Source organism: Phasianus colchicus, chromosome 28 (genome assembly GCF_987193195.1).
Source record: "Phasianus colchicus chromosome 28, bPhaCol1.hap1.1, whole genome shotgun sequence".
Lineage (NCBI taxonomy): Eukaryota > Metazoa > Chordata > Aves > Galliformes > Phasianidae > Phasianus > Phasianus colchicus.
In genome coordinates, this window is record NC_143463.1 from 4,432,444 (window position 1) to 4,455,160 (window position 22,717).

The window sequence follows — 22,717 nt, forward strand, 5'->3', positions numbered from 1 at the left end:
CACATCTGCCCCCAGCACTGCAGGGCTCCCCATAATGTCCTAATGTCCTGTGTTCCCCCCCCCCCCCCACTTGTCCCACAAATGCCCAGCAGCAGCTCTGCAAGCTGCTACCACTCAGCGCCATTGGCTGTGGGTGGAGGCAGCCATCAGCTGGAGCTTTTTTCCCCGATTCCTGCTAGATTCTCCCCAGCACAACGCAGCCTCTCGCCTCCCCTCACGCTGTCAGTACAGAGGAGCAGTTGGGTGACCTCTCCTGCTTGCTGCCTCCACACAGCGCCAGCGCTGCTCTGTCTCCTGCTGCCACAGTGCTGGTGCCATTTCTGGTGCCGGTGCCATTTTTGGTGCTGGCGGTGCATCCCTCTCCATTCCTGGTTGGCTGCTCCCCACTAATCCCCATGTAATCCCAGCAAGCACACGAGCTGGGGAAGCACACGGGCTGGGGTAGGCCTGCACGTGCCAGGGCTGTCCCTTCCCCTTCCTTCCATTTCACCCCATCAGGACGCCCTGCTCGTCTCTCCACACCGCTGCACTCCGGCACAGAGATGCTCCCTGGTCTCTCCTGGGAGGCTGTGAGTGTGGCACACCCCCTCCTCCTCACTCACAGCCATAGGGCACAGAGCAGCCCCTATCGCCCACCACAGAGCCGAAGCAATGGTGCATCACAGCGTCCTGCTGGGATGGAGACCGCCGGCTCCTCGGCCAGGGGAAAGCACGGCCATCGCATCCCATCCAGCCAACAGCTGTGCGTGTACACCCAGAGCTGTAGGCATGGCTGTGCCCTGCAAGCTGGAGGCAAGCTGGAGCAGCAGGCACGAGCAGAAAACCAGCAGCAGTGCCACGTGGGGTCTGCTTTGCGGGACGGCTGCACGACACACTCGGCATCCTTCCGCTCCCAGCGCCGCGTTCGGCATCGCTCTCCGTCCCCAGCGCTGTCCAACAGAGCCGCGATGCAGCAGAGCAGCCCGGCACGGCTCACACGTGTCGTCCCCCGGTGAGCAGCAGGGTTGCTCCATCGCCGGGCGCCCAGCAGGTGCTGCGTCAAGCCGTTCCCACCCGCGCGGCCAAACCGCAGCCATACGGCCGCGCTCCCCCTGACCAGCTTGGCTGCGCTCCTCACCTGGCAAAAGAACACACGGCAGCGAGAATAAACACGGAGGGAAGCGAAAGCCCCTCGCGGCCCAACGCACGCGGTCTGCGTTCCAAGAAGTAATGAAGCCCAGGGAATGGAAAATTAATGTCACTTGGCGGCGGGCGGAGGCACGCAGCGCAGTGCCGGCTGCGGATGGGGCGCTCCGGCCAGCGGCACCGCGCCGATCCCTGCCGCCTGGACACGGGAAAGGATTTGGCTTTGTTGCTCCCCCTCTCCCCCCGAGCGGTCCCTCGAGCTGGGCTGGAATGTGCGTGGTAGGGACAGAACCAATCCCATTAGCACCAGGAGATTGTTTTTCGTTTGGTTTTCCTGTTGCTGAATCACCCGCGGCTCCTCTCCTCCTGGGTGGGGTGTGGGGAGGAGGATGGGGAGGTTTCCCCCCCACCAGCAGCCCCGTCCGACCCATCCTCATCCTCACTCCTCTGATGGAGGTTTACCCCCCCAGGGCCCCAAGCTGATGAAGTTGCTCAGGACAGCAGCAGTGCGGCCGGGCACCAACCAGAGAGCAGTGAGGACACAGGCGGCCCTTCCCCAGATGAGAAGGAGCTCGGATCCTCTTTCCATCATCTTCAAAACACGCGCTCTGTGAAGGCCCAAAACCGCCGCTTCCTCCCCATTGTGTTCTCTTATCAAAGCCCTTCATTCCTCGCTGTGAGCCGCGGAGAAGCCTTGTGTGGCTGCTCTGTGCTCTGCGCCCAGCCGGCCCTGCTGGGAAGGAGCGGGGGGAGCAGCGGGTGCAGCCCCGACCGTCAATGGATCGAACTGTGATGGACACAGCGGGGTGCACGAAGGGGACTTTTGGGACCCTTCCCCTTCCCCCCCCGGCCCCCCTGGGTTTTCTGCCCCATCAGCTCCCGGGGAGGGAAATCCGTGCGTGAATGCACTGCAGTGTGTGAGCGGCGGTGGAGCGCGGCCAGCTCCGGGCAGCTGAGATTTCAGTGGGGCAGCGGGGGGGGCTCCCCCGGGGGGGTGGAAAAGGCAGCGGCAGCGGCAGCCGGACCCAGCGGGGCTGTGCGCAGCGGCACCGAGCGGCACCGGCACCGAACGGCGGCCCGGAACGAACCGGGCGACGCTTCGAGGTCCACCGTGGGGTGCTGGGGGGGCAGCTCGCCGCCTCCCCCCGGCTTTTTGGAGGCCGTGGGGCCGCTGCTGGCCTCAGCGCGGCTGACAGTCCCCACCTACCGGCCTGCGCTTCCCTCCCGAGCGTGGCTGAGCTGGAGCCGGTGGGGAGGACGCGGCCCTTCGCAGCCCCCGATGCCCACCGTGGGGTGAGGGCGCGATCCCACCGCTCCTCCCCGTGGCATCGCTCTTGGCACATGGGGCCACACACCGCGATTTTTTGTTTTCCCCGTGAAAAACTTCCAAGGACGGAGCGAGGAGGAAAAAGGCGTCGGGTGGAACTCAGCCCGGCTGCCTGCGGGGGGGTGGAACCAGCGGATTTCATGCGTCTCTCCTCACTGCAGCGGGGTCCCTCCTCACCTGCTCCTTCCTGGGCACGGCTCCCTGCGCCCCGCGCCAGCAGTGAGGAATCTGATCCAGCCCGAAGGCGAGGAGTTTGTTTGCAGCCCCGTCCCAGGAGGGACCGCCGGAGCCCGCGGCGCTCAGGGTCTGCCAGCTGTCCGTCCCACCTCCCCCCTGCGCTGAGGGCATTCGGGCAATAAGGGGTTAATGGGTAATGAGGGATTGGAGGGTTGGGGGGGGGGCAATGCTGTGCCGTGGGCTTCCCACCAAGGGTTCCCAAAGGGCTTTGTTCCCTTCTGCTCCGTCACCGGGTGCCAGCATCCTCACCAACGCCCCGAGCTGCACGTGGGAAGTGTGGGTGGAAAGCAGCAGCGGTGAGACGTGCAGTGAGCGGGGGGGGAGCTGTGCCTCGGGACCCCCACCTCAGGGACACAGACGGGCTGCAGAACAGCTCTGCTGCTGCAAATGGGGCTCTGCGGGGGAAGGCGTGGGTGAGCACCGCAGCCCTCGAGCTGCGCTGCCTTACAGCCATCCGTGCTGCTTCCTGCACGGAGCCGGGACCGACCCCGCACCCCCAGGGCTCGGACCCACACCCAGAAACCACCGGGCCAACCCTGGTACAAACCTTTTATTTCTCCTCCCATGTCCGACCCACGCTCTGCTCGCAGTGTGGGGCCGGGTTTGCTTCCTGCACCCATCTCAGTGTGTGGGAGGGGGGGGGAACTGCCCGGAGGGGATTCTGCACCCCTGGGACTCTGCAAATGAGGGGGGGTCGGGACAACACAGACTTCACCAACACCGAGCTGAGCTGCCAGAAAGCAACACCAAGAAGTGCACCCCAACACGAGACCCCCTCACCCGCAGCACCTCTCCCCAACCCAGATATGTTGCACTGTGATATGGAGCAGCACAAAATTGGTGGGGCTGGGGGACACCTCCAGGGATGCCCCCCTCACCCCACAACGACACACATCACTGCCCCCTGACATGGGGTGAGCGTAGGAACCGACGGGAGGAGGCACGGGCAATAAGTTACTCTGTACACACGTGTTGGGGGGAGGTGGGGGGCTGGGGTGCCACCACAAGGTGCCCTGGCCTGGCAGACTGCATGCCGGTGCGAATCAAACACAGAACAATGCACAGAGTGATGGAGATGGGGAGAGGGGACATGGCCCCGTGTGCCCTGAGCACTGCTGCGGGTGGGGGGCTGCACAATGAGGCCCCCTGGACACCGGCCCTCGTCCCTCATGGGGGCACAAAGTGCCACCCAGTCCTGCCCTGTGGGATGCCGTGGAGATGTACGAGATGGGTCATCCCAGGAACAAGAGGATGGGAAATGTCACTCGGTCACCACCCAGTGCCCCCGCTGGTGTCATGGAGTGGGGAGAGCACAGAACCCTCGCAGAGCGCCCTGCAGCCCCCGCCGGGGCCGGCCGGGTGCTCACATGGGCACGGGGGCGGCGGATCGGCTGCTCTCTCCGCTTTGGCTGCCAACACCAAATCCATTGGCCACGTTCCGGCTCCCGCGGGGCCACCGGCGGAAGGGAGTTCCCAGGGCCGGGGCCGGCGCCGCGGGGGCTCAGCCCGAGGTGGGGGCCGGGTTGTGCCGAGCCAAAGCCCCCCCAGGCGCTGCCTCTGCCCCGCTGGAGCTGTGCCCAGAGGGGGGGCCAGGGCCGCGCTCCCCCCTTCCATGCTGGCGGTGGTCGCTGGGCTCAGGGCAGCGGGAGCGCAGAGTGCAGCAGTGCTGATGGAGGGGGAAAGCTCCAGGCTGTGGCTGATGGAGGCAGAGGGATGGGGTCGGAAGGGGGACCGGCGTGGGGGCAGCGGCAGTGAAGTGATGGGGAGGTGATGGGAAGAGGTGGAGCACTACAGGACGGTCTTGTCCAGGTCAACTTTGAGTGGCAGTGGCCCCACATCCTCGCCGTGTGTGGGGCACAGAGTGACGGCGATGACGGGCGGCAGTGGGAACACACTGGGGCCACGCGGGTCCTCCAGGCACTCCCTGTCTCCATTGATGCTCAGAGGCTGAAAAACAGCAGAGGGCACCGTGTGACCTTGGGTCTCACTGTCCCCAACCTGTGGACATGCTATGCAGCACCAATGCATAACACCCACCAATGAGGCACCCACGGCATAACAGGAGGACGGGGGTGGTCACCATACCTGAGTCCTGACGTGCTGCTCGGGGGCGGTCACCAGGCTGGCACAGCTCAGCCACAGCATCACCACGATGGAGAGGAAGAGGCAGGCAGCCAGGATCCAGCGGGGGAGACCTGAGCGCCTGTAACACCCCCAAACCCCAGAGAAATGGGGCCACATTATGGCAGTGCACTGGGTATGGGAAGGGGGTGCCCGCAGCCCCCGACACCTACTTGGCCATGCAGCCCAGGAAGTCGTGCTCTGGCTGTGGTGTGTCCATGGGTTTGGCTTTGCCCCACGGCTCCTTCCTAGGGGGGGACTTTTCCTCCTTCTGCTGGGGGCCTGGAAGCAAGAGAGGCAGTCCTGAGTGTGGGCATCACTGTGCAAAGTGCAGGATGCAGGATGCAGGGTGCGTGGTGCAAGGTGTAATGTACAAGGTGCACGGTGCTGGCCATGTTCCCCTGCTGGCCTGCTCCCTGCAGGGGGTGCACAAAACCCCTGCAGCTCCTTGCAATGGGTGCCATGGGTTTGGGAAGCAGATCAGAGTCACAATTTGTTCCACTCTGGTGGGATCTGATGCCGCCAGGAGGGCTCCTGGCCCAGACAACAGCAGAGCAGTCTCTCACCTGCGTGGGGTTGGGGGGAGTGGGCGTCAGCCCCTGGTTCAGGCCACTCTGGTTGGGTCATCTGAGCTTCGGGCAGTGGGAACTCCATGTGGGGCTGCGACTGAAGGAGGGGAGAAGCAATCAGCACGGGGGTCCCGTCCCATTCAGCCCCCAGCAGGAAGGGCTTGGGACCCCCACCTGGAACACCACCACTTTCCCATCATCCGCCTGCAGGTAGAAGGTCCACGTGGAGGAGATGAAGCTGTGGGCAGAGCTGACGATGTCGGTGCAGAAAGAGGAAACCAAATCCAGCACCGAGAGCGACGGCGCCTTCACCTCTGCGCTCTGCAAAGCAGCGGGGACACGGCGTCACCTCACCCCCCCCCACACCCCCCCATCAGACACCACGCAGGGACACAGCTGGGCTGAGCCCAGCGCTCCTCCAGAGCCCCATTCCCACACCCCACAGCCACCAAAGGGCCCCTTTGGGACCGACACCCGGCCCCATCCCACGGTGTCCCCCCAGCCCTGCGCTCCCCCAGCAGCTCAGGGCGTTCCTGCTGGCAGTGTCCCCATGCCCCGGATTTTTGGCCGTTGTGGCAGTTTGTTATTTTTAACGCATCCCTGCAGGAATCTGCCGCTCCCCGCCGGCGTTTTGCCGACCGCCCCTCGCGCGGTCAGAGCGGCGCACGGGAAAGAAATAGGTCAGATGCTGTCTCTAATTATTCTGCTAAATCTGCTCGGCCCGACCGTCTGGGAACCGCAGAGCAGCGCTGGGGGCGATGATGCCGTGTCCGTCGCTGGGCTCTGCCCCGTGGAAATGGGATGGAATGGAGTTTTTGGGGCCCTCTGCTTTGGCCCTGCTCCCTGCAGCACCGCCTCGCTCTGCCAAGAGCCCCCACCTCGGGCCAAAGGCTTGTTTAATTAATTGGGCAAAAGCTGCATTAATTAAACACGGGAGGAAAAGCGTTGCTAATTGCTGAGAAGGATCAAAACCGGGGGAATCCACGCCAGCACTCAGCCCACACCTCCCACCCGGGGAACCCACAGCAGAGCCGGGAGGCACCGGGGGGGCACCAGCCCACCCCCCTCACCTGCTCCTTCCTCTGCACGTGGGGCAGCTGCTCACGGCACCCGGTCCTGCAGCCCCACTGCTCCTCCTCTCCAGCATAGGCCTCGGCGCACGCTGCAGGGCGGGGTGAGGATGGAGGGGGGGGACAGGACAGATCCCCACAGGGGACGCCGGTGCCACCCCCACCTCCCCGCCTGCACCCATGGGTTGTATGGGATGCACTGCGGTGCAGTGGAGGTGTCGGGGTGGGGACAACCCCGTGTGGGGCCGGGGGGGGGGCCGCTCACCTGCCTCACATTCAGCCCTGGTGGTGTTCAGCCCCGCACTCGCATCCACAAAGTGACAGATGGAGAACAGCCGGCAGCCGCGGTAACAGGCGCTGAGCACAGCGTCCTGCGGGCAGAGGGCACAGAGCTGGCACGCAGCGTGGCTGGGGGCTGCATCCGACCCCCAGCGTGGCCCCCCCATGAGGCTGCCACACTGTGGGGGGGCTGCCACCAGCCCCACTGCACCCATAGAGCTGTCAGAGCAATGGGGTCTGCGTCCTGAGAGGATGCGGCACGGCCCTGTTGGGCATCCCATATCTCTGTATGGGCTTCTGGAAGGGCTGGGGAGGGGGGGGGTATGTGTATGGGGGGGGTTGCACACGCTGGGAGGGGGGTGCATGGCACTGAGTGCATGAGATCTGCACGCATGGGAGGAGGTTTTCATGCATAGGAGGGCTGTGCATGCATGTGAGGGTTTGCATGCACGGGGCTGTGCGTGCGTTAGGGGTGCATGCATGGGGGCTGCATGCTGGGGGGGGGGGGTTGGAATACACTGAGAGGTTGTGAAAGCAACACGCCATGTGTGCCAACCCTGAGGGGGTTCCACCGTGGGGAGGGGCCTATGGCTGCCGGGGGGGTCCATGACACGTACAGAGGGCCCAGATGTGCGCAGCTCCTCCCCCCCCCTCCGGGCAGTGCGGTCCGTCCGGGCTGTTCTACCCGCGGTGGTGTCACAGATCTGCGGCCTCCTTCAGCCCCACCACCGGGGTCGCACCCCCTGCGTTCCCCCCTCCCCTCCCCCCCCCTTCAGCCTCGGTACGGCCCCATTATCCCTGCCCCGATCCGGGGCTTTGAGCGCTCACTTCACACTCCATCCCCTCCACCGCGGCCCCCACCGCCCCCGGGGGATGGGGGGGCTCCGTGGCGGGGGTACAGAAGGAGATCCCAAAGCAGAACGGGACCGGCGGGGGCACTCAGGCCTGGGGATGGGCACAGCGCCGCCGACACCCCCAGCCCGGTTGGGGGCTGCCGGGGAGGCTCAGCGGGGGGGTGCACACGGACCATCCCCCCCCCCCCCCGGTAGCTGCGGGCCCAGACTGCTTGCCGGTGGCGTTGCCCGGTGCTGCCGGTCCCCCCACCGCGGCGCTCCCCGTTCCCGGTGCAGCCCCCTGTGCCATGGATGCTCCCCCCCGATGCCCTCAGCGCTCCCTCCCGGTGCTCTGAACACCTCCGGTACCCCTCCCCGGTTCTCCCGGTACCCCCCGGTGCTCCGCGTCCAACCCCCCTCCACCCCCCTCACCCCCCCCCGGCCCACTCACCGCCGCCCGGGGCTGCACGCTGCGGCCGCACTGCCGCTGACAGGGGCCGGTGTCACCGAGCTGCTCCGAGAACGGATCCCCCCCGGCGGCGGCGGTGACGGTGGCGGCGGTGAGCGCGAGGCCGAGCGCGAGCAGCGCGGGGGGGCGCGGGGCCGCCATGGCGGGGACGGAACGGAACGGAGCGGAGCGGAGCGGAGATGCCACCGCCGCCGTTCGGCCCCGCCGTGACGCGCCGTGCGCCGGGCGGGGGCGGCGGGGGGAGCCGGGGGGGGGAACCGCAGTGCCGCAGCTCCGCCGGTACCGGAACCCCCGGAGAGGGTGCGTGGCACAGGGGGGTGAGGGAGGATGAGGGGTGGCAGAAGGGCACGGGCAGTAAGGGGTTAATGGGGTTAATGGGGGGGGGGGGAGGGCGAGGGCAGAAAGGACTGAGGGGGTCTGGGGAGGCACGGAGGTGTGGGAGGATCGAGGGATGCGGGGACACGGGGGGGTGCGTTGGGATTTGGGGGCTGCATGGGGAGCGGGAGGTGTGGGGGGACCCGGGGGGGCGTGGGGAGATGAAGGGGGACTGGAGGATGTGGGGGGACACAGGGGGTCGCAAAGTAATGCTGGGAACCTCGGGACGTGGGGGGATACTGGGGCTGGGGGAGCTCTGGGGCCACGAGGGGACGCGGACAGAGGCGGGGAGATCGGGGGGGACACGGGGACATGGAGGGGGAGCGGGGCACGTGGGGGCTGCAGAGGGGCGGGGGTCCCTTGGGCTGGGGGCACTCAGGCTCTGCTGCCCAGCCCCCCCGTCCCCCCGGGCAGCACCCCGCACATCTCCGCTCCCCGCGGATTTCCCCCCCCCCCCCCCCCCGGCGCAGCGCAGCGCCCGGCCCCAGATTTACGGCTTTTATTTCGCAGGGCTTAGCAGACATCAAAGCGTGGGCTCGGCCTCGCGCTCCCGGCCCTGCCCGTCTCCCTTATTGATGGCAGCACCCCAACGCGGGGGGGGGAGGGAGGAGGAGGGCGGGGGGCTCCGCCACCCCCGGCCTTAATGGGGAACTCATGGCCGGAGCGCAGCCGGGGGGCTCCGTTGGGCCCCTCTGTCAGCCCGCTGCTCCTCCAGCCCGTGCGCCTCGTTAGGAGGGGTGGGAGGAACGTGGTCCGGAGGGGCTCGGGTTGGCTGCGCTCCCCCAGCCCCCTCCCAGCCCCCTCCCACACTCAGCCCTGCAGCCTCGTGTCCGGCGCCGGTGACAAATGGCGAAGTAAATGGGACAGATTGGGGACTGCTGCCGTAAATCACAGCGCGGTGCTGCAGGTGGGTCCCCATCGGCTGTGGGGCAGAGCTGGGGCTGCTGCCAGCCTGGGGGGGTGAGGGGGTAGGGAAGGGACGGGGGGGGCACAGAACCTGATGGCCTGAGCGCTGGTTGTGCCAGCATTGGGGCAATGGGGCACCGGGGGCAATGGGGACAATGGGGGAAAAACCGGGGGCAATGGGAGTAATGAGAGCACTGGGGGCAATGGAGGCACTGAGGTTACTGGGAGCATTGAGGGGGCACTGGGAGCACTGGGAGCACTGGGAGCACTGCCAGAGCCTCTCCCCACACTGCCTGCCCTCTGCCTGGCACCGTCCCACACTCTCAGCCCCTCCACTCATATTTTAATAGAAAAAAAAAGAGCCCCTCCCGGGCATTAACACCACAGTTGGCAAATATTGACTACGGGTGACTCCCCCCCCCCTTGGCACTCTTCAGAGCCTCTCAACGCCTTTTGCATTTATCACAGTGACCCACATTCCTCTCTGCAGCACCATGTGCCCAATTGGGAGCGGTGATGTCCCCGCGGTGCCCCCACGGCCCCCCCCAAACCCCACTCCCCATTATGGCTTTTTCCCATCGGCGTCGGCGCTGTGCAGGCGGGGGCTGCGGGGTGGGGGCGGCACGGAAGGGGTTAAAGCAGTTATAAATTACCCGACGGACGGACGTGGAAATGCTACAGAGAGGAATAGAAAGAAAACTCGGCCCGCTGGATTCTTGGCATTTCCAGCCTCTTTATTTGTCCCACAGGTCACTTTAGAAGGATGCAGGCGGTCAGACAGCTTTGCTGCGCCCATCCCTGGGCTGTGTTTTGGGGGGGGTCTGCGTTGTACACCCCGACCCCCCCCCGCAGCCACGTGTGCCCATGTCTGAGGAGCGCCGCGCTGTGCTGGGGGTCACGGATGGGGTTCGTGCGGGGGGACGCGCTGTGGGGAGGGCGACGTTTTGGGGTGACGTTGGGGAGGTGACATTACAGGGTGACATCGGGGGGCACCCATGGCCGCCAGCCCCGCTCGGTGCCGTGGGCAGAGCATTGCACACTCAGCGCTGCAAAGGTCACCGCCAAAGGGCAGCGGCTCCATACGGAGCTCCGCTGACTCAGACGGCGCTGCTGCGGTCCCGCTGCGCCCCGTCCCCACACCGGGTGTCACCGCCCCGCTGCCGCCCTGACCCCATCCCGCTCCCTGCCCCGCCCTCGCCATCCCAGCGGTGACACGGCGGTGCCCCCATTGGGGTCCTCTCCTCAGCACCGCCGTCCCCTCCGTGACACCGTCACCCCCCTCACCCCCCTTCACCCACAGGGACCCCACGCGGCCCCACTCCGGCTGCCCCCCCCCCCCCCGGCGCTGGCAGGCGCAGAGCTGGGGCGGCACTTTCCCATGCTGGGTGTCTCCCTCAGGCTGACATTTTTGGGAAATTTCAACGAAAACACTTCAGAAGGTTCCAACAAAACGGGACGATGGGAAAAGGCATTGTTTTGTCTCTCTCTCTCTCTTTTTTTTTTTTCTTCTTCTTCTTCTTTTTTTTTTTTTTTTTCTTTTTTCATTTTTTTCAATCTGTGCTGCCCCTTCGGATGGGCTCCAGCAGCACGCTGCTTCCATTCCCCACGGGTGTCACCTCTGTCCCCACACGACGTCACCCCGTCCCTGCGTGGCGTCACCCCGCAGTGCCAGCCCTCTCCCCTGTGAGCAGCACAGTCACACAAGGGGGGGCGGAGGGGGGGCTGAGCCTAACTCTCACTGCCACCCCATGGCTCAGGTGTTCCCTGTCACAGATCCGGATTTCCTTCCCCATCCCAAGATCAGAGTCAGGGCCAGGGGGTCCCCCCCACGTCCCCTCCTCTGGGGGAAGGGTTGGGGACGCGGTACGGCACAGGTGTCCCCCAACACGAGGGGGGGTGGCTCCTTGGGCCCCCTCTGCCCCATCCACTCTGTGCTGCTGCATGGACACACGGATGGGGACGGTGCCACCGCCGGGAGCTGCCGGCCCGGGGCTCGGTGCCATCGGTCCGGTCGGGGACACGAGCGGTGTCACCTGCGGCGTCACGGCCGCCCACCGCTGAGTCCTCGCGTCCCCGGGGACACGCGGAGCCCCGACCCGACGGCACCGCGGAGACCCTCGAGGCATTTTCTCCCCTTTTTGTTGTTATTGGAGGAGAACCTCGGGGTTATCTCGGGGTTTAGGGGGAAAATATTCCACAAAACAAAACCAAACCCAGAAAACAGCCCCGAGGGCTCCACCGCACCGCGCGGGGATGAGCGCGGGGGGAGCGGCCCCGGGGGCGCGGGAGTGTCCGGGCGGCAGCGCTGAGTCACGGCGGGACGGGACGGGACGGGACGGGACGGCTCTCCCCCATCTACCGGCCGGGGGGGGGGCATCGGGCACAGCGCATCCCGCGGCGGAGGGGCGGCGGAGGCAGCGGGCACTGGGGGCACAGAGCCGGCACCGGAGCGGCCCCCGAGGACCGGTGCCTTTCTGCCCCCCGGGGGCGGTCCCGGGCCGGGCGGGGCGGGGCGAGGGCGGCATTTAGGGCTTTGGCAGAACGGGGGCTGCTCAGACTTGTTCGCGACTTCCCCGGACGTGCCGGTGCGCTCCGCCGCCGTGGGCACCGACGGGCACCGACCCCACCCCCCCCATGCCGGCCATGCCGGCCCTTCTACCGCTGCTGTTGCTGTGCCTGCGGCTGCTCCGCGCTGAGCCGCCCGCGTGTGAGTACCGCCCGGGGGGGTCCGGGGGGGCCGTGCCAGAGCGGACGCCGTCGGGGCTGGGGCTGGGGTTGGGGCTGAGGCGGGCGCTGCGCGGGGACCCCCAGCTCCGTGCCGCCGCTCTCCTCCCCTCTCTTCTTTCTCCTCTCCCCCTTTCCTCATTCATTCCGGTCCTTGTGCCCCCCCCCCCCCCCTTCCCCCGCCTTTCCGGGTTGTGTCCCCCCGGGGCTGCGCTCCCCTCCCGCGGGGCGATGGGAGCCCCCCGCCCCACTCCCTCCCCGGGACGGTGCGTGACGGGAACCCCTGACAGCGTCCGACCCCCTCACTGTGCCCAACAGTGAACAATGGGCCCCCCCCCCCCCCCCCCGGGGAGCCGTGTCCCCCACCCATTGCCCCCTGGGAGCCGTGTGCCCCCTCCTCTCTCCATAGCGCACCCCCTCCGGATCGCCATCTCCTGCGGAGCAGCGCAGCTCCGCTCCCCCGCCCCGGACAATGGACCCCCCCCCTCCGTCTGGAGAACAATAGCGAACCCACACGGCGATCCACGACCCCCCCGGCCCGCAGGGCTGACCTTCCCCAAAGCCCCCGGAGAACAATAGGCGCCCCTTCCCCCCCCATGGAGAACAATGAGCCCCCCCCTCCCCCCCGTCCCAGAGAACAATGAATCCCCCCTTCTCCCCCATCAGAACAATAGGGAGCGCCCACCCCTGCGGAGAACAACGGATCGCTCTCACAAAAGGGGAGCGGGTCCCTGGAGGGGGTTCCTCACTGGGGGGACGGGGGGGAGTTGGGGACAGACGTGGAGATGCCACACCTGGGGTGGGTTCTGCGCTGAGGGTCCCGCGCGGTGCCTTTGGGGTCCCGCGAGGCTGCGAGCGGGGAGCGGCCCCATTCCCGTTCCCCACCGCTGGAGGTTCGGCTCCTCGGGGCGATGTTCTCCCAGCGCGTCCCGGCTCGGGGTGGCACCGTGGTGGCACCGCGGTCCCCATCCCGCCCCGCGTCCATCGGCTCGCGCGCCCCGAGCGCTGCGGGTCATTCACGGGAAGTATCACGGAGCGCTGATCGGGGCTGGGCTGCGAAAGCAGCCGCGGCGGGGAAGCAGAACGCGGTGGGATCGAGAAGGGAAAGTGCTCTCCGGGATCCCTCGTTGCCCGTAGGGCTGCGGGGTGGCACAGCGCTCCAGAGCTCGGCCTCACCGCCGCTCCCACGGCCGCAGGGACCCCCAGGTCCCGTCCCGCCGAGCGGTGCCCCCGCGCTCCCCACCTCCTTTGTCCCACGGTCGGAGTTCGGTCCCGCGGCCCCGACGTGCGGCAGCGCTGGAACGGGCGCAGCCAAATCTCCTTTTAGAGAGCGAAGTTCCGCGCTGGAATGCCGCGAGCCGAGGGACGGGCACCAGAACCGCCATCGGCGGAGGAGAGGGCGAGAGGGGGGGAGCGCAGCGGGACGCGGCCCCGTCGCTTCACACCCATTTTGCTTTATTTTTTTTCAGCGCCGCCCAAATCTCCTTTTGTTCTTCGGAGCGATCGTTGCTTTCGATCTCCGCGAGCCCCGATAAACGTGTCGGAGCTCTCGGACGCGGAGCGGGGGGTTTCCCTTTTCTCTCGCAGCCCTTAAAACGCCTCGATGTAAAACCGAAAGGCGATCCGGCCCTTCGGAAGAGGAGCGCAAACGTTCCCGACACCCTGAAATGTGCTTTTACTTTATGGCGTTACTTAACACCTGAGCAGCATTTATTTTTTTTACAATAGGAAGGCAATAAAACCCCGCGCAGGTATTCTCGCTGAGCATTCCACCACCCCCCGGCCCGCTCCGCTCCCATCTGAAAACTTCACACTTTTCCCTTTTATAACACATGTGGCTGCGAAAGAAAAAGGAATGACTGCGAGAGGAGAAAAGCCAAAGGGACGCGGCCCGTGAGCGGCGTGCTTTGTGCTGCAGGCGGTCGGATCGGCTGCAGTTGGGGCCGAGGGCTGCCCGGGGTGGGGAAGGGGGGAGACTGAGGGGTGGTGGGGGCTGCAGCCCACCCGGGTGTGGGGGCTGTTAGGAGCCCCCCCAGCACTGAGGAGCACGCGGGGCCGCACTGAGCTGCCGCTGAAAGCCGATCGGGGCCGGGAGGTCGAAGGAGAGCGGAGGTCGAGGCGCTTTCCGGGAGGTAATTAGCAATATTAGCCCGGCACGCGCGGCCCCGCAGCGCCTCGGCAATGAGTGCTGGGGGATGTCAGCCCCGGGTCGTTTTCCCCTGCGGAACGTGCGAGCAGCCCGCTGTGCTTTGAAGCCTTTCGGTGCGCGGTTTGCTCTCCTCCCAGAGCGGTGAAGTGAGGGCAATGGGGGCCGAGGGGGGGGGGGGTCCCGGTGGGGGATGTGGGCTCCCCCCCACAAGCCCGCAGCGCAGTGCTGCAGCACATGGTTTGCATTAGGGCGCTGAGCGGTGCGGTGCACACCGCGGAGGGACGCCGGTGAGCAATAGAAAAAAAAAAAAAAACCAAAAAACCAAACCGCCCCCAAACTTTCCATTGTTGCTTTCAAACGGGGCGAAAAGCCAGAGCCCGGCCCCAAACCGGCACGGAGCGATGCGCACCGGGCACCACAACGGCACCGCAGCTTCTCCGAGCCCACGGGGAGCCACGGGGAGCGCCCACGGTGCCGTGCTGCGCCGCGCATCGCTCCCCTTCCCGTTGTCTCCGGCCGCAGACCCTGCAGTGATCTCCCCCCAGGACCCCACGCTGCTCATCGGTTCCTCCCTGACCGCCACCTGCACCGTCAGCGCCGACCTCCGCCTGCGCGCGCAGGACCTGTACTGGACGCTGAACGGCCGCCGTCTGCCCGCTGCCTCCTACACCACCCTCGGCCCCACCACGCTCAGCGTGGCCCTCGCCCGCCTCAACGGCTCCCGGCAGCAGTCGGGGGACAACCTGGTGTGCCACAGCCGCGACGGCGGCATCCTGGCCGGCTCCTGCCTCTATGTTGGATGTACGTCGGGCGCATCCGTCCGTCTCCATCGTGGTGCCGTTGCCCCTCATCGCAGCGCTGTCGCCCCAAGGCTGCGTGGAGGTTTTGGCACCTCGTGTTGAAATTACAGTTGTCCGAATCAATAATCGTTAAGATTTTATCTCGGGCTATTTTAAGGATGATTTTACGTTCTAAGAATACAGAGGCTTAACTGGGAACAGAGCGCTTATTTTTATTTATTTATTTATTTCGGTTGCTGTTCCCAAAAGAAAACAGCTCTGTTGCTCAGCACGGGCTGCACTCCTCCAGCTGCCCCATGGGGCTGGTTGGGGGGTCTCGGCGACGCCAACCTTGTGGGGCTGTTGGTGGCACCGTCCCCAATAGGCATTGGCTTGCAGACCCAACATGCGGTCCCTTTGGGTGCCGCTCACGGAGCCCCTTCACGTCCCGTTGTCCCTTTGTCCTCTTCCAGTACCCCCAGAAAAACCAGTCAACATCTCCTGCTGGTCCAAGAACATGAAGGACCTCACCTGCACGTGGGCCCCAGGGACAGAGGGGGAGACCTTCCTGCACACCAACTACACGCTCAAGTACAAGCTCCGGTAGGCGCCCGCGGGTGGATTCCTTCCCTTCCTCCCAGTGTGAACGTGGGATTCTGAGGGCTTACAGGGGGAGCTTCGGGGCGGCGTGGGGACGGTAACCCAACACCGCTGCTGACGGCGTTAAGTGGTGGATAAACGAGGCGTGGGCCCGGCGCGGTGCTTTCCTTGGGCAGGTGTGCGGGTCCCGCTGGGCTCACAGCCCCGGGGCTGTGCTCGTCACAGGTGGTACGGCCGTGACAACACGTGCCAGGAATACCACACGGCCGGGCCCTACTCCTGCCACATCCCCAAGGACCTGGCCCTCTTCACGCCCTATGAGATCTGGGTGGAGGCCTCCAACCGGCTGGGGGTGGCCGTGTCTGATGTCGTCATGTTGGACATCCTCGATGTGGGTGAGTGTTGGCTTCCGGGGCCCCAGGGGGAAGTCGGGTTGGTCTCAAACCGTGGAGGGTGGTTGGGGTTGGGTTGGAGCCAAGTGGTGTTGGGATTGGCTCTGATCCCATCGGGAACTGCTGTCCCGTGTGCCCGCAGTCACCACCGACCCGCCATCCGACGTGCACGTCAGCCGTGTGGGTGACCTGGAGGACCAGCTGAGCGTGCGCTGGAGCTCCCCACCGGCGCTGAAGGATTTCCTCTTCCAAGCCAAGTACCAGATCCAGTACCGCGTGGAGGACAGCTCGGAGTGGAAGGTTGGGGGGCACCAATGGGGCGGTGTTGCCCAGCTGTGGGTTGGTGCCGGGCTTCTGAGCCCTGCCCTCGCTCCGTAGGTGGTGGATGATGTGGGCAACCAGACCTCGTGCCGCCTGGCAGGGCTGCGCCCCGGCACCGTTTACTTCGTCCAGGTGCGCTGCAACCCCTTCGGCATCTACGGCTCCAAGAAGGCCGGCATCTGGAGCGACTGGAGCAACCCCACAGCCGCCTCCACGCCGCGCAGCGGTGAGCGCTGCTGCCTGAGCCCCCTCCCCAGCTGCTCTCCCCCTTTCCTGTGCACGCACTGAGGCCGTTCCCGCTGTGTGCCCGGCACCTGGATTTCTTGCAAAGGAGCCAATTCCCCGCTCTGATTTCCCAGCGGGGAGGCGGAGAGCCACGCGTTTCCCTACCCCAAGTCCTCCCTCTGCTCCTTGCACTGGGAACGGGCCGCCAGCGCTGCTCTGAGCCCCCGTCCCCTCCCTGTCCCCGCAGAGCGCACGGCGGGGGGCTGCGACCCCAAGGGAGGCGAGCAGAACACGACGCTGCGGCGGGAGCTGAAGCAGTTCTTTGGGTGGGTGAAGAAGCACTCCTACGGCTGCTCCAACCTCAGCATCAAGCTGTACGACCAGTGGCGCGTGTGGCTGCAGAAATCCCACAAAACACGCAACCAGGTAGGTAAGGAGCCTTTCACACTTCTTTCTCCCCACCGCGGGGCTGTGGACCCCCCTGGTGTCCCCCTCTCCGAGGGTGGCCTCGAAGCAGGGCCCTGCTCTCTCTGCAGGTTCTACCCGGCGATAAGTTGTAGCTCCCGCAGGGCTGAGCGCCGGCAGCACCGCACCGGGTGCCCAAAGCCCCCCCGGGGCCGCCCGCCCCGTCCCTGCCACCACACCGCACTGGGGGGGGGTTCAGCAGTGGCCGGAGCTCGGCGCGGCCCTGCAACCCGCTGCAGGGGGGTTTTGCCCGGGGGGGAGGCTGGGGCTGGCCTTGGCAGCCCCCTGGGGGCGGTGGCAGTGCCACGTGTCCCCCAGGAGCACAGCCCCCATGGCAGCAAAGGGACTCCCCAGCCTCACCTGGAGCCTTTGTTCCTTAACCACGACCTAGAGCAGCAATTGGGGTGAAGGGGGCATGGGAGCTCCCCGTGGCCCCCAAACCTGGGGGGTGCAGCCCTCCCCACCAGGATGCAGTTTGGGTGTTTTGGAGGGGCCACGGGTGCCCGTGGGGCCGCGTGTGAGCACATGGGGGTTCTGTCCCCAGAGAGCTGTGTGGGGCTGGTTTGAGGCTGCTGGGGTTTGCCCAGTGCCTGCTCTGATTTTGATTCAAACCAGCCTTATTTTGGTTACATTTCAGTCAATTAGGAACAGATTTAAGCTTAATGCCAATAAACCTCGTTAAACCCCACCGGGGCCTGCGTCAGTGGAGCAGCAGCAGCGCACGGGGACGGGGACGCAGCGGGCAGCCAAGCACTGGGACGGGGCCACGTCCATGTCACCACGTCCCTGGACTCCTCGGGGGACCGATCTGGGGACACGGCTGTGGGTGGTGATGGGGGAGGGTACAAACCCTATAGACCACACAGCTCAGGGGATGTTTTTATTGAAGGTGACCACAAAAGGTGTGGGCTGGGTGCTGTCTCCATCCTCAGCGCCAGCCCCCAGTGTCTGCAGGGCAGAGGATGTCCCCAGGACCTGGGGCAGCAATGGCAGTGTCTGTCCCCATGGGGACCCCCAGGCACCCAGGGGGCTCAGAAAAGGGTCCCCTGGTTCCAAGCCCCACTGTGCTCAGCAGAGAGTGGGCACAGGTCTGCCCCATGTGCACCCACCTGCCGAGGGATGCTCAGGATGTGGGGGGAGGCTCCCCCACGGAGGGATGGGGCCAAGTTGGGGGGGCAGGTGCCCACCTCGCTGGGGGTGGGAGTGGGGCAGGGGGCCCCGCAGCGCTCTGCTGTCCGGCCCCTTCAGCCATTCCCACGGGGACGCCCATCACTCGGCTTCTTCCGAATCGTACTTGAGGTCTTGGAGAATTTCGCTGATTGCCTCGATGGTTTTAATTAGCCTACAAGAGCGGATGGAAACTATAAATAAAGCCCATATGGAGCGTATTATCCGGGCCGCCTCACGCTCCCCGCGCTGTTTATGAAACACTCAGCCCAGGGAGGCTGATGGGAGCGCGGCCGCGCGGCATCGCCAAACAATCCGGAGGGCTCCAAACAAGAGCTCTTTTGAAGGCACCATCTGGGCCCCCTCCGGCCCCGCTGGAGGGAAGGGAGGGCGGGGAGGGGGATCCCAGCCCCAAAAGGAGGGGAGCAGGGGGTGCCCACCGACCTGTGCTTGAGCTCCTGCACCTCCTGCTGATGGGTGTCCACGCCGGGCTCATCCTGCGCCCGCTGCCGGGCCAGCTGGAGCTGTGCTGTCTGCAGGGGGATGCACGGGGGCTGAGCCCACCCCGTTCAGGTGGCAGCAGGACCCCCCTCCCGACCCCCCGTGCCCGGCACTCACCAGCTGCAGCTTTTCCTGCTCGCGCTCCTGGAGGCGGGTGAGGTGCTGGGCGAGGTCGGGGCGGCCGAGTTCACCCCGCAGGCGGCCCTGGAGCTGCAGCACCTCGCGGGAGATGCCGCTGAAGGCCGCCGTCACCTCGTGCACCAACTGCCGGTAGCGAGGGAAGTCGTAGTGCGGGGCGCTGCTCAGGTATGCGCGGTGACCTCTGGGGAATGAAGGCAGAAGAAAGGCAGCAAAAAAATGTCACCGTCGCCACGCAGTGCCGTTCCCCGTGCTCACACCGGGGGTGACTGTCTGGTTTCCCGTTGCCCTTCTGTGCCCCGCGGCTCGTTCCGTACGGATGTGTAAAGGAAGGATGGGGGAATCCATCCCCGCGGGGTCCCGTCCCGGTACTCACTCCTCGAACAGCCGGTACGTCTCCACGCGCTCCCCCTGCAGAGCGTAGAAGCGCTGAAGCAGCGCCCGCAGCGCCTCGTCGGTCTGCGTGGACAGAGAGGGCCGTGGGGCACCGGCACAGCGCCGCTGCCCGCACCGCTCCCACCCCGCGTGTTCGGTTCTGCCGGGTCGGAACCGCGCACGGAGCGCCCGACCTCCGCCGTACCGCTACCGGAGCCCCCGGCCACGCGTGTACAGCCCGGTTCCGGTTACGTCGGGACCCGCAGCCCCGTGAAACCAGACGGTTAGAAACACCCCCGCCCCGCTCACCATGGCCGGGGCCGCTCCCGGAGCGGAGCGCGCAGGCCCGGCGGGGGCGGAGCACGGCACAACGCGGCACCGCCGCCACCTGCAGGCATCGTCGGGCAGCGCCTCGGCCCCCCTCTCCCGCCAAGAGAGCCTTCAGTCCCACCCCGAGCACCGGGACAACCCCCAGCACCCAGCCCCGGCGCGCTCCCTGCCGCGGCCCCGCGTTTATGGAAAAGCACTCCGTTTGGGTACAAAAGACAGGACAGGGTTCGAACGCAGATGCTTTATTAGGAGAGCACAGTGTGGTGCAGAGCAGCTCTATTTGACCTTCTTCTTGGGGCGCAGGTTGTTGGTGTGGCCACACTTCTTCTTGCGGCAGTTGACAGCACGGGGATGGAGGCGAGCATAACACCTGGAAAGGAGCACAGAGCCCATCACCGGGGGGCCTAAAGCCTCTCCTGGGGGGGACCTGATGAATCGCAGTGCATGGATAGCACGGCGGGGGGGTGACAGGTGTAAATGGGCTGATATGGGCACCCCCAAACCAGGGCCGTACTTGCGGCAGATCATCTTATCGCAGTTGTACTTCTGGGCCAGCTGCCGCAGGGAGGGCTCAATGATGCCCCCGCGCAGACGCAGCACCAGGTGCAGGGTGGACTCTGAAATGGAGACAAACATCATGGGGGGAGGCTGAGAAGCAGCCAACCCCCCCCCCCGTGAGCCCACAGTGGGCCCAGCAACGGCACCTTTCTGGATGTTGTAGTCGGCGAGTGTGCGGCCATCCTCCAGCTGCTTCCCCGCGAAGATCAGGCGCTGCTGGTCGGGGGGGATCCCTGTGGGGGAGAACTGTTACATGAGAACATGGGGGGGGGGGGAAGGGGAAGAGAGGCAGGGGCAGCCGCGGGGGCTCCTGGCTAAGCATACCTTCCTTGTCCTGGATCTTAGCCTTGACGTTCTCGATGGTGTCATTGGGTTCCACCTCCAAAGTGATGGTTTTACCCGTCAGCGTCTTCACAAAGATCTGCATTTTGGCACCGGTCCGCCTGGAAGGAATTGGGAGGGGGGGAGGGAGCAGCCGCGTCACCCTGCAGGCCGAGGCTCCCACCACCGCCGTCCCAACACCGGATCGCGGCTCCCCGACTTCCCCCACCCGTCCCAGGACCGAATCCCGCTCCGTAACCCCCCCGCTCGGCCCCAATCCCCGTTCCCAACGCGCAGCCCAGCCCAGCCGCACGCACCGCCTCGCCTCGCCGTCGAGAAAAGAGCGACCGGAGCCGGAAGTCGCCGGTCGTGACGTCACTTCCGCTCCACCCTCCCACTTCCGCTCCATCCTCTCCCACTTCCGCGCAGCCGCAATGCGCGGTCAGCCAGCGCCTCGGTGCGGTGTGAGGGAGCGGAGCGGGTCTCGGTACCGGCACGGTTCGGTCTAGGGCTCGGTTCTACGTCCCTGCGTCCATCAGCCTCCGTTTCAAACCGTCCCAGCCGCCGTATCTCCCGCAGGCATCAGCAAGCCCGGCCCTGGCTGTGCCCCCCCTCCCCCACAGCACCTCAGGTCCTGAGGTGCTGTGGGGGAGGGGGGGACACAGCCGAGGTTGGGGCAGCGAGGGACGCGTATCTCCTGTACTGAGGACTCCACATCCAGATGCAGCGTTCCAGGTGAGGTTTCACCAGAGCAGATGAACAGATTCCCCTCCCCGACCTGCAGGCCACGCTGCTTTGGATACCCAAAATTGCCAACCTGAGCTGTGAGGACACATTGCTGGCTCTGATTCTTCCGGACACTCGCACAGAAAAAAAGGACAGGAGGCTTTTCAAATCCTCGTTTTACTTATTTGCCCATATTAAGTTGCAAGGTTTGCGCTACAGTGGCAGGTTTGAGGCGGTAGGAGGGACCCTTCACCCCCTTCTTCACTCAGCCATCTCTTCCCAAAAATAAATGGCCAAAGGAACACACAAATATAAATACAAGATAGAGAGTTCTTGGGGGCCCCAGGGATGGGGCAGAGCCATGTGCCTTAGTCCAGGTCGTTGGCAGTGTCTTCGTCTGTCAGACTCTGTCCATTCACAGCAGGTAAATCATACTGGCCCTGTGATAAATCCTCAAAATCCTGACTCATGGTGGGAGAGATGATGTCAGGGCTCGTGTCACAGGACTCCGTGCTCTGCTCAGAGGTAGCAATGGTGGTTGTCGTGCTCTTTGGAACTGGGTCGAAGTCGTCGTCGTCTTCTAGAATAGGAGATTCGTGAATGTCTGGAAAGGAAGATGCAGACATTAATACCTGCCTCAGCTGCACTCAACAACATGATGTGCTGCAAGGCTGGCTATGGGGGTTGCTTTGGCAGAAGGATTTGCTCCTTTGCTTGTAGCAATAATCAACAAAAAATGGATCCCACTTAAACGAGCAGCCATTCGTGGCTTTGTGATTTCCTACATCCACATCAATACAAGAAAAAAGCTCTGCAGATTCTTAACACCGTGTGCTGGCAGCCCCAAAGGCCCCGACTCCCAAAGGCGGCGTTGAAGGCGCATTCTGAGGAGGAGAAGGAACCTTCATGGGGGAAGAGAACCGATGGAAACACTCACTGCTGAAAGCCTCCGGGTACTGCTTGGCCAGCTTCCCCTTCAGCGCCCTGTGGGACGAGAGAGCCGGGTTCACAGACGGACCCACACAAATCCCTTCGAGGTCCCCCGAGGCCACCCGGCCATCCCCTCCCACCGCCACCTACCGGATCCGACGGAAGATGCTGTCGAGATCCTTCTTCATCTCCACCAAGGTCTTGGTGTGGTGCAGGAAGCGCTCGTTCATCTGCTGCATGCGGAGGCTCGACAGGTTGTTGAAGTTGAGCAGCATCTCGTTCGTCTTCTCGAAGCGATCCAGCCTGCGTGGGGAGCGGCAGTTCCCACGGTTACACGGGGGCACCGAGGGCTGCCGCTCGCACGGGACCCCGCTTCCCCCGGGACTCACATGTTCTTCTGAGCCTGGATGATAGCGTTCACGTCCTCGGCGTTCACCATGCCCAGCACCCGCCCGCAGAACACCCGCGAGGCCGTGGGCTCCATCGCGCCGCTGCCTGCGGGACCCCCGGCCCCCGCCGTGCCCGGTAACGGAGCCCCCCCGCCCCCCTCCTCGCCCCGCCCGCTTCCCGGTAACGGCGCGGGCTCGAGCCCCTGTCGGTAGCCCCGCCCCTCCCGCGGCAGCACCGGGGGCCGTTCCTTTCCCTCTCCCTTCACATGACGGGAGCGGCACCGGCGGCCGCGTCTCGCTTCCGGGTGCGGGGTCA

General features: G+C 65.6%; 5 protein-coding genes across 11 annotated transcripts; 1 reads left to right on the plus strand and 4 right to left on the minus strand.

Moving 5' to 3' along the window:
- Positions 1 to 3,209: 3,209 nt before the first annotated feature.
- TMEM59L (transmembrane protein 59 like) lies at positions 3,210 to 8,263 on the minus strand. The gene is made up of 8 exons (XM_031604343.2): positions 8,013 to 8,263; positions 6,715 to 6,820; positions 6,450 to 6,541; positions 5,554 to 5,700; positions 5,377 to 5,476; positions 4,984 to 5,092; positions 4,775 to 4,892; positions 3,210 to 4,636 (listed from the first exon to the last, which is right to left on the minus strand). The coding sequence occupies exons 1-8, from the start codon at positions 8,169 to 8,171 to the stop codon at positions 4,478 to 4,480; spliced, it is 990 nt and encodes a 329-aa protein (XP_031460203.1). The 5' UTR covers positions 8,172 to 8,263; the 3' UTR covers positions 3,210 to 4,477.
- CRLF1 (cytokine receptor like factor 1) lies at positions 8,250 to 17,742 on the plus strand. Of its 7 annotated transcripts, XM_090126108.1 has the most exons (9): positions 8,250 to 8,330; positions 9,220 to 9,312; positions 14,707 to 14,985; positions 15,437 to 15,566; positions 15,789 to 15,958; positions 16,098 to 16,255; positions 16,334 to 16,502; positions 16,749 to 16,927; positions 17,604 to 17,733. In XM_090126108.1, the coding sequence occupies exons 2-9, from the start codon at positions 9,264 to 9,266 to the stop codon at positions 17,646 to 17,648; spliced, it is 1,179 nt and encodes a 392-aa protein (XP_089982234.1). In that variant the 5' UTR covers positions 8,250 to 8,330; positions 9,220 to 9,263; the 3' UTR covers positions 17,649 to 17,733. The 7 variants fall into 7 exon arrangements, with proteins under 7 accessions (XP_089982234.1, XP_089982233.1, XP_031459920.1 ...); XM_090126107.1 differs by lacking the exons at positions 8,250 to 8,330; positions 9,220 to 9,312 and adding an exon at positions 11,844 to 12,018; XM_031604060.2 differs by lacking the exons at positions 8,250 to 8,330; positions 9,220 to 9,312 and adding an exon at positions 11,845 to 12,018 and having other exon boundaries at positions 17,038 to 17,733.
- A 91-nt stretch (positions 17,743 to 17,833) lies between these two features.
- Positions 17,834 to 19,527, minus strand: REX1BD (required for excision 1-B domain containing). The gene is made up of 5 exons (XM_031604063.2): positions 19,457 to 19,527; positions 19,149 to 19,231; positions 18,752 to 18,956; positions 18,578 to 18,666; positions 17,834 to 18,308 (listed from the first exon to the last, which is right to left on the minus strand). Exons 1-5 carry the CDS (start codon positions 19,457 to 19,459, stop codon positions 18,236 to 18,238), a joined length of 453 nt encoding a protein of 150 aa, XP_031459923.1. The 5' UTR covers positions 19,460 to 19,527; the 3' UTR covers positions 17,834 to 18,235.
- A 176-nt stretch (positions 19,528 to 19,703) lies between these two features.
- Positions 19,704 to 20,813, minus strand: UBA52 (ubiquitin A-52 residue ribosomal protein fusion product 1). The gene is made up of 5 exons (XM_031604062.2): positions 20,674 to 20,813; positions 20,360 to 20,478; positions 20,182 to 20,268; positions 19,992 to 20,094; positions 19,704 to 19,847 (listed from the first exon to the last, which is right to left on the minus strand). Exons 1-5 carry the CDS (start codon positions 20,763 to 20,765, stop codon positions 19,754 to 19,756), a joined length of 495 nt encoding a protein of 164 aa, XP_031459922.2. The 5' UTR covers positions 20,766 to 20,813; the 3' UTR covers positions 19,704 to 19,753.
- A 428-nt stretch (positions 20,814 to 21,241) lies between these two features.
- Positions 21,242 to 22,609, minus strand: KXD1 (KxDL motif containing 1). The gene is made up of 4 exons (XM_031604055.2): positions 22,402 to 22,609; positions 22,163 to 22,315; positions 22,020 to 22,066; positions 21,242 to 21,686 (listed from the first exon to the last, which is right to left on the minus strand). Exons 1-4 carry the CDS (start codon positions 22,494 to 22,496, stop codon positions 21,451 to 21,453), a joined length of 531 nt encoding a protein of 176 aa, XP_031459915.1. The 5' UTR covers positions 22,497 to 22,609; the 3' UTR covers positions 21,242 to 21,450.
- Positions 22,610 to 22,717: the final 108 nt, after the last annotated feature.

Excerpts from the sequence above, each read along its gene's own strand:
- UBA52 (XM_031604062.2), bottom strand. The coding sequence starts at position 20,765 with ATGGAGCGGAAGTGGGAGGGTGGAGCGGAAGTGACGTCACGACCGGCG. Across the intron at positions 20,269-20,359 it reads TAAGATCCAGGACAAGGAAG|GGATCCCCCCCGACCAGCAG; the intron begins GTATGCTTAGCC and ends TCTCCCCCACAG. Across the intron at positions 19,848-19,991 it reads GATAAGATGATCTGCCGCAA|GTGTTATGCTCGCCTCCATC; the intron begins GTACGGCCCTGG and ends GCTCCTTTCCAG.
- TMEM59L (XM_031604343.2), bottom strand. The coding sequence starts at position 8,171 with ATGGCGGCCCCGCGCCCCCCCGCGCTGCTCGCGCTCGGCCTCGCGCTC. Across the intron at positions 5,477-5,553 it reads GGAAAGTGGTGGTGTTCCAG|TCGCAGCCCCACATGGAGTT; the intron begins GTGGGGGTCCCA and ends CCCCTCCTTCAG. Across the intron at positions 5,093-5,376 it reads CTCCCCCCAACCCCACGCAG|GCCCCCAGCAGAAGGAGGAA; the intron begins GTGAGAGACTGC and ends TCTTGCTTCCAG.
- CRLF1 (XM_090126105.1), top strand. The coding sequence starts at position 14,586 with ATGCGCACCGGGCACCACAACGGCACCGCAGCTTCTCCGAGCCCACGG. Across the intron at positions 16,256-16,333 it reads AGGACAGCTCGGAGTGGAAG|GTGGTGGATGATGTGGGCAA; the intron begins GTTGGGGGGCAC and ends CTCGCTCCGTAG. Across the intron at positions 16,503-16,748 it reads CGCCTCCACGCCGCGCAGCG|AGCGCACGGCGGGGGGCTGC; the intron begins GTGAGCGCTGCT and ends CTGTCCCCGCAG.
- KXD1 (XM_031604055.2), bottom strand. The coding sequence starts at position 22,496 with ATGGAGCCCACGGCCTCGCGGGTGTTCTGCGGGCGGGTGCTGGGCATG. Across the intron at positions 22,316-22,401 it reads ATCCAGGCTCAGAAGAACAT|GCTGGATCGCTTCGAGAAGA; the intron begins GTGAGTCCCGGG and ends CTCCCCACGCAG. Across the intron at positions 21,687-22,019 it reads GTACCCGGAGGCTTTCAGCA|ACATTCACGAATCTCCTATT; the intron begins GTGAGTGTTTCC and ends CTTCCTTTCCAG.
- REX1BD (XM_031604063.2), bottom strand. Across the intron at positions 18,957-19,148 it reads ACGTACCGGCTGTTCGAGGA|AGGTCACCGCGCATACCTGA; the intron begins GTGAGTACCGGG and ends TTCATTCCCCAG. Across the intron at positions 18,309-18,577 it reads GTGCAGGAGCTCAAGCACAG|GCTAATTAAAACCATCGAGG; the intron begins GTCGGTGGGCAC and ends CCGCTCTTGTAG.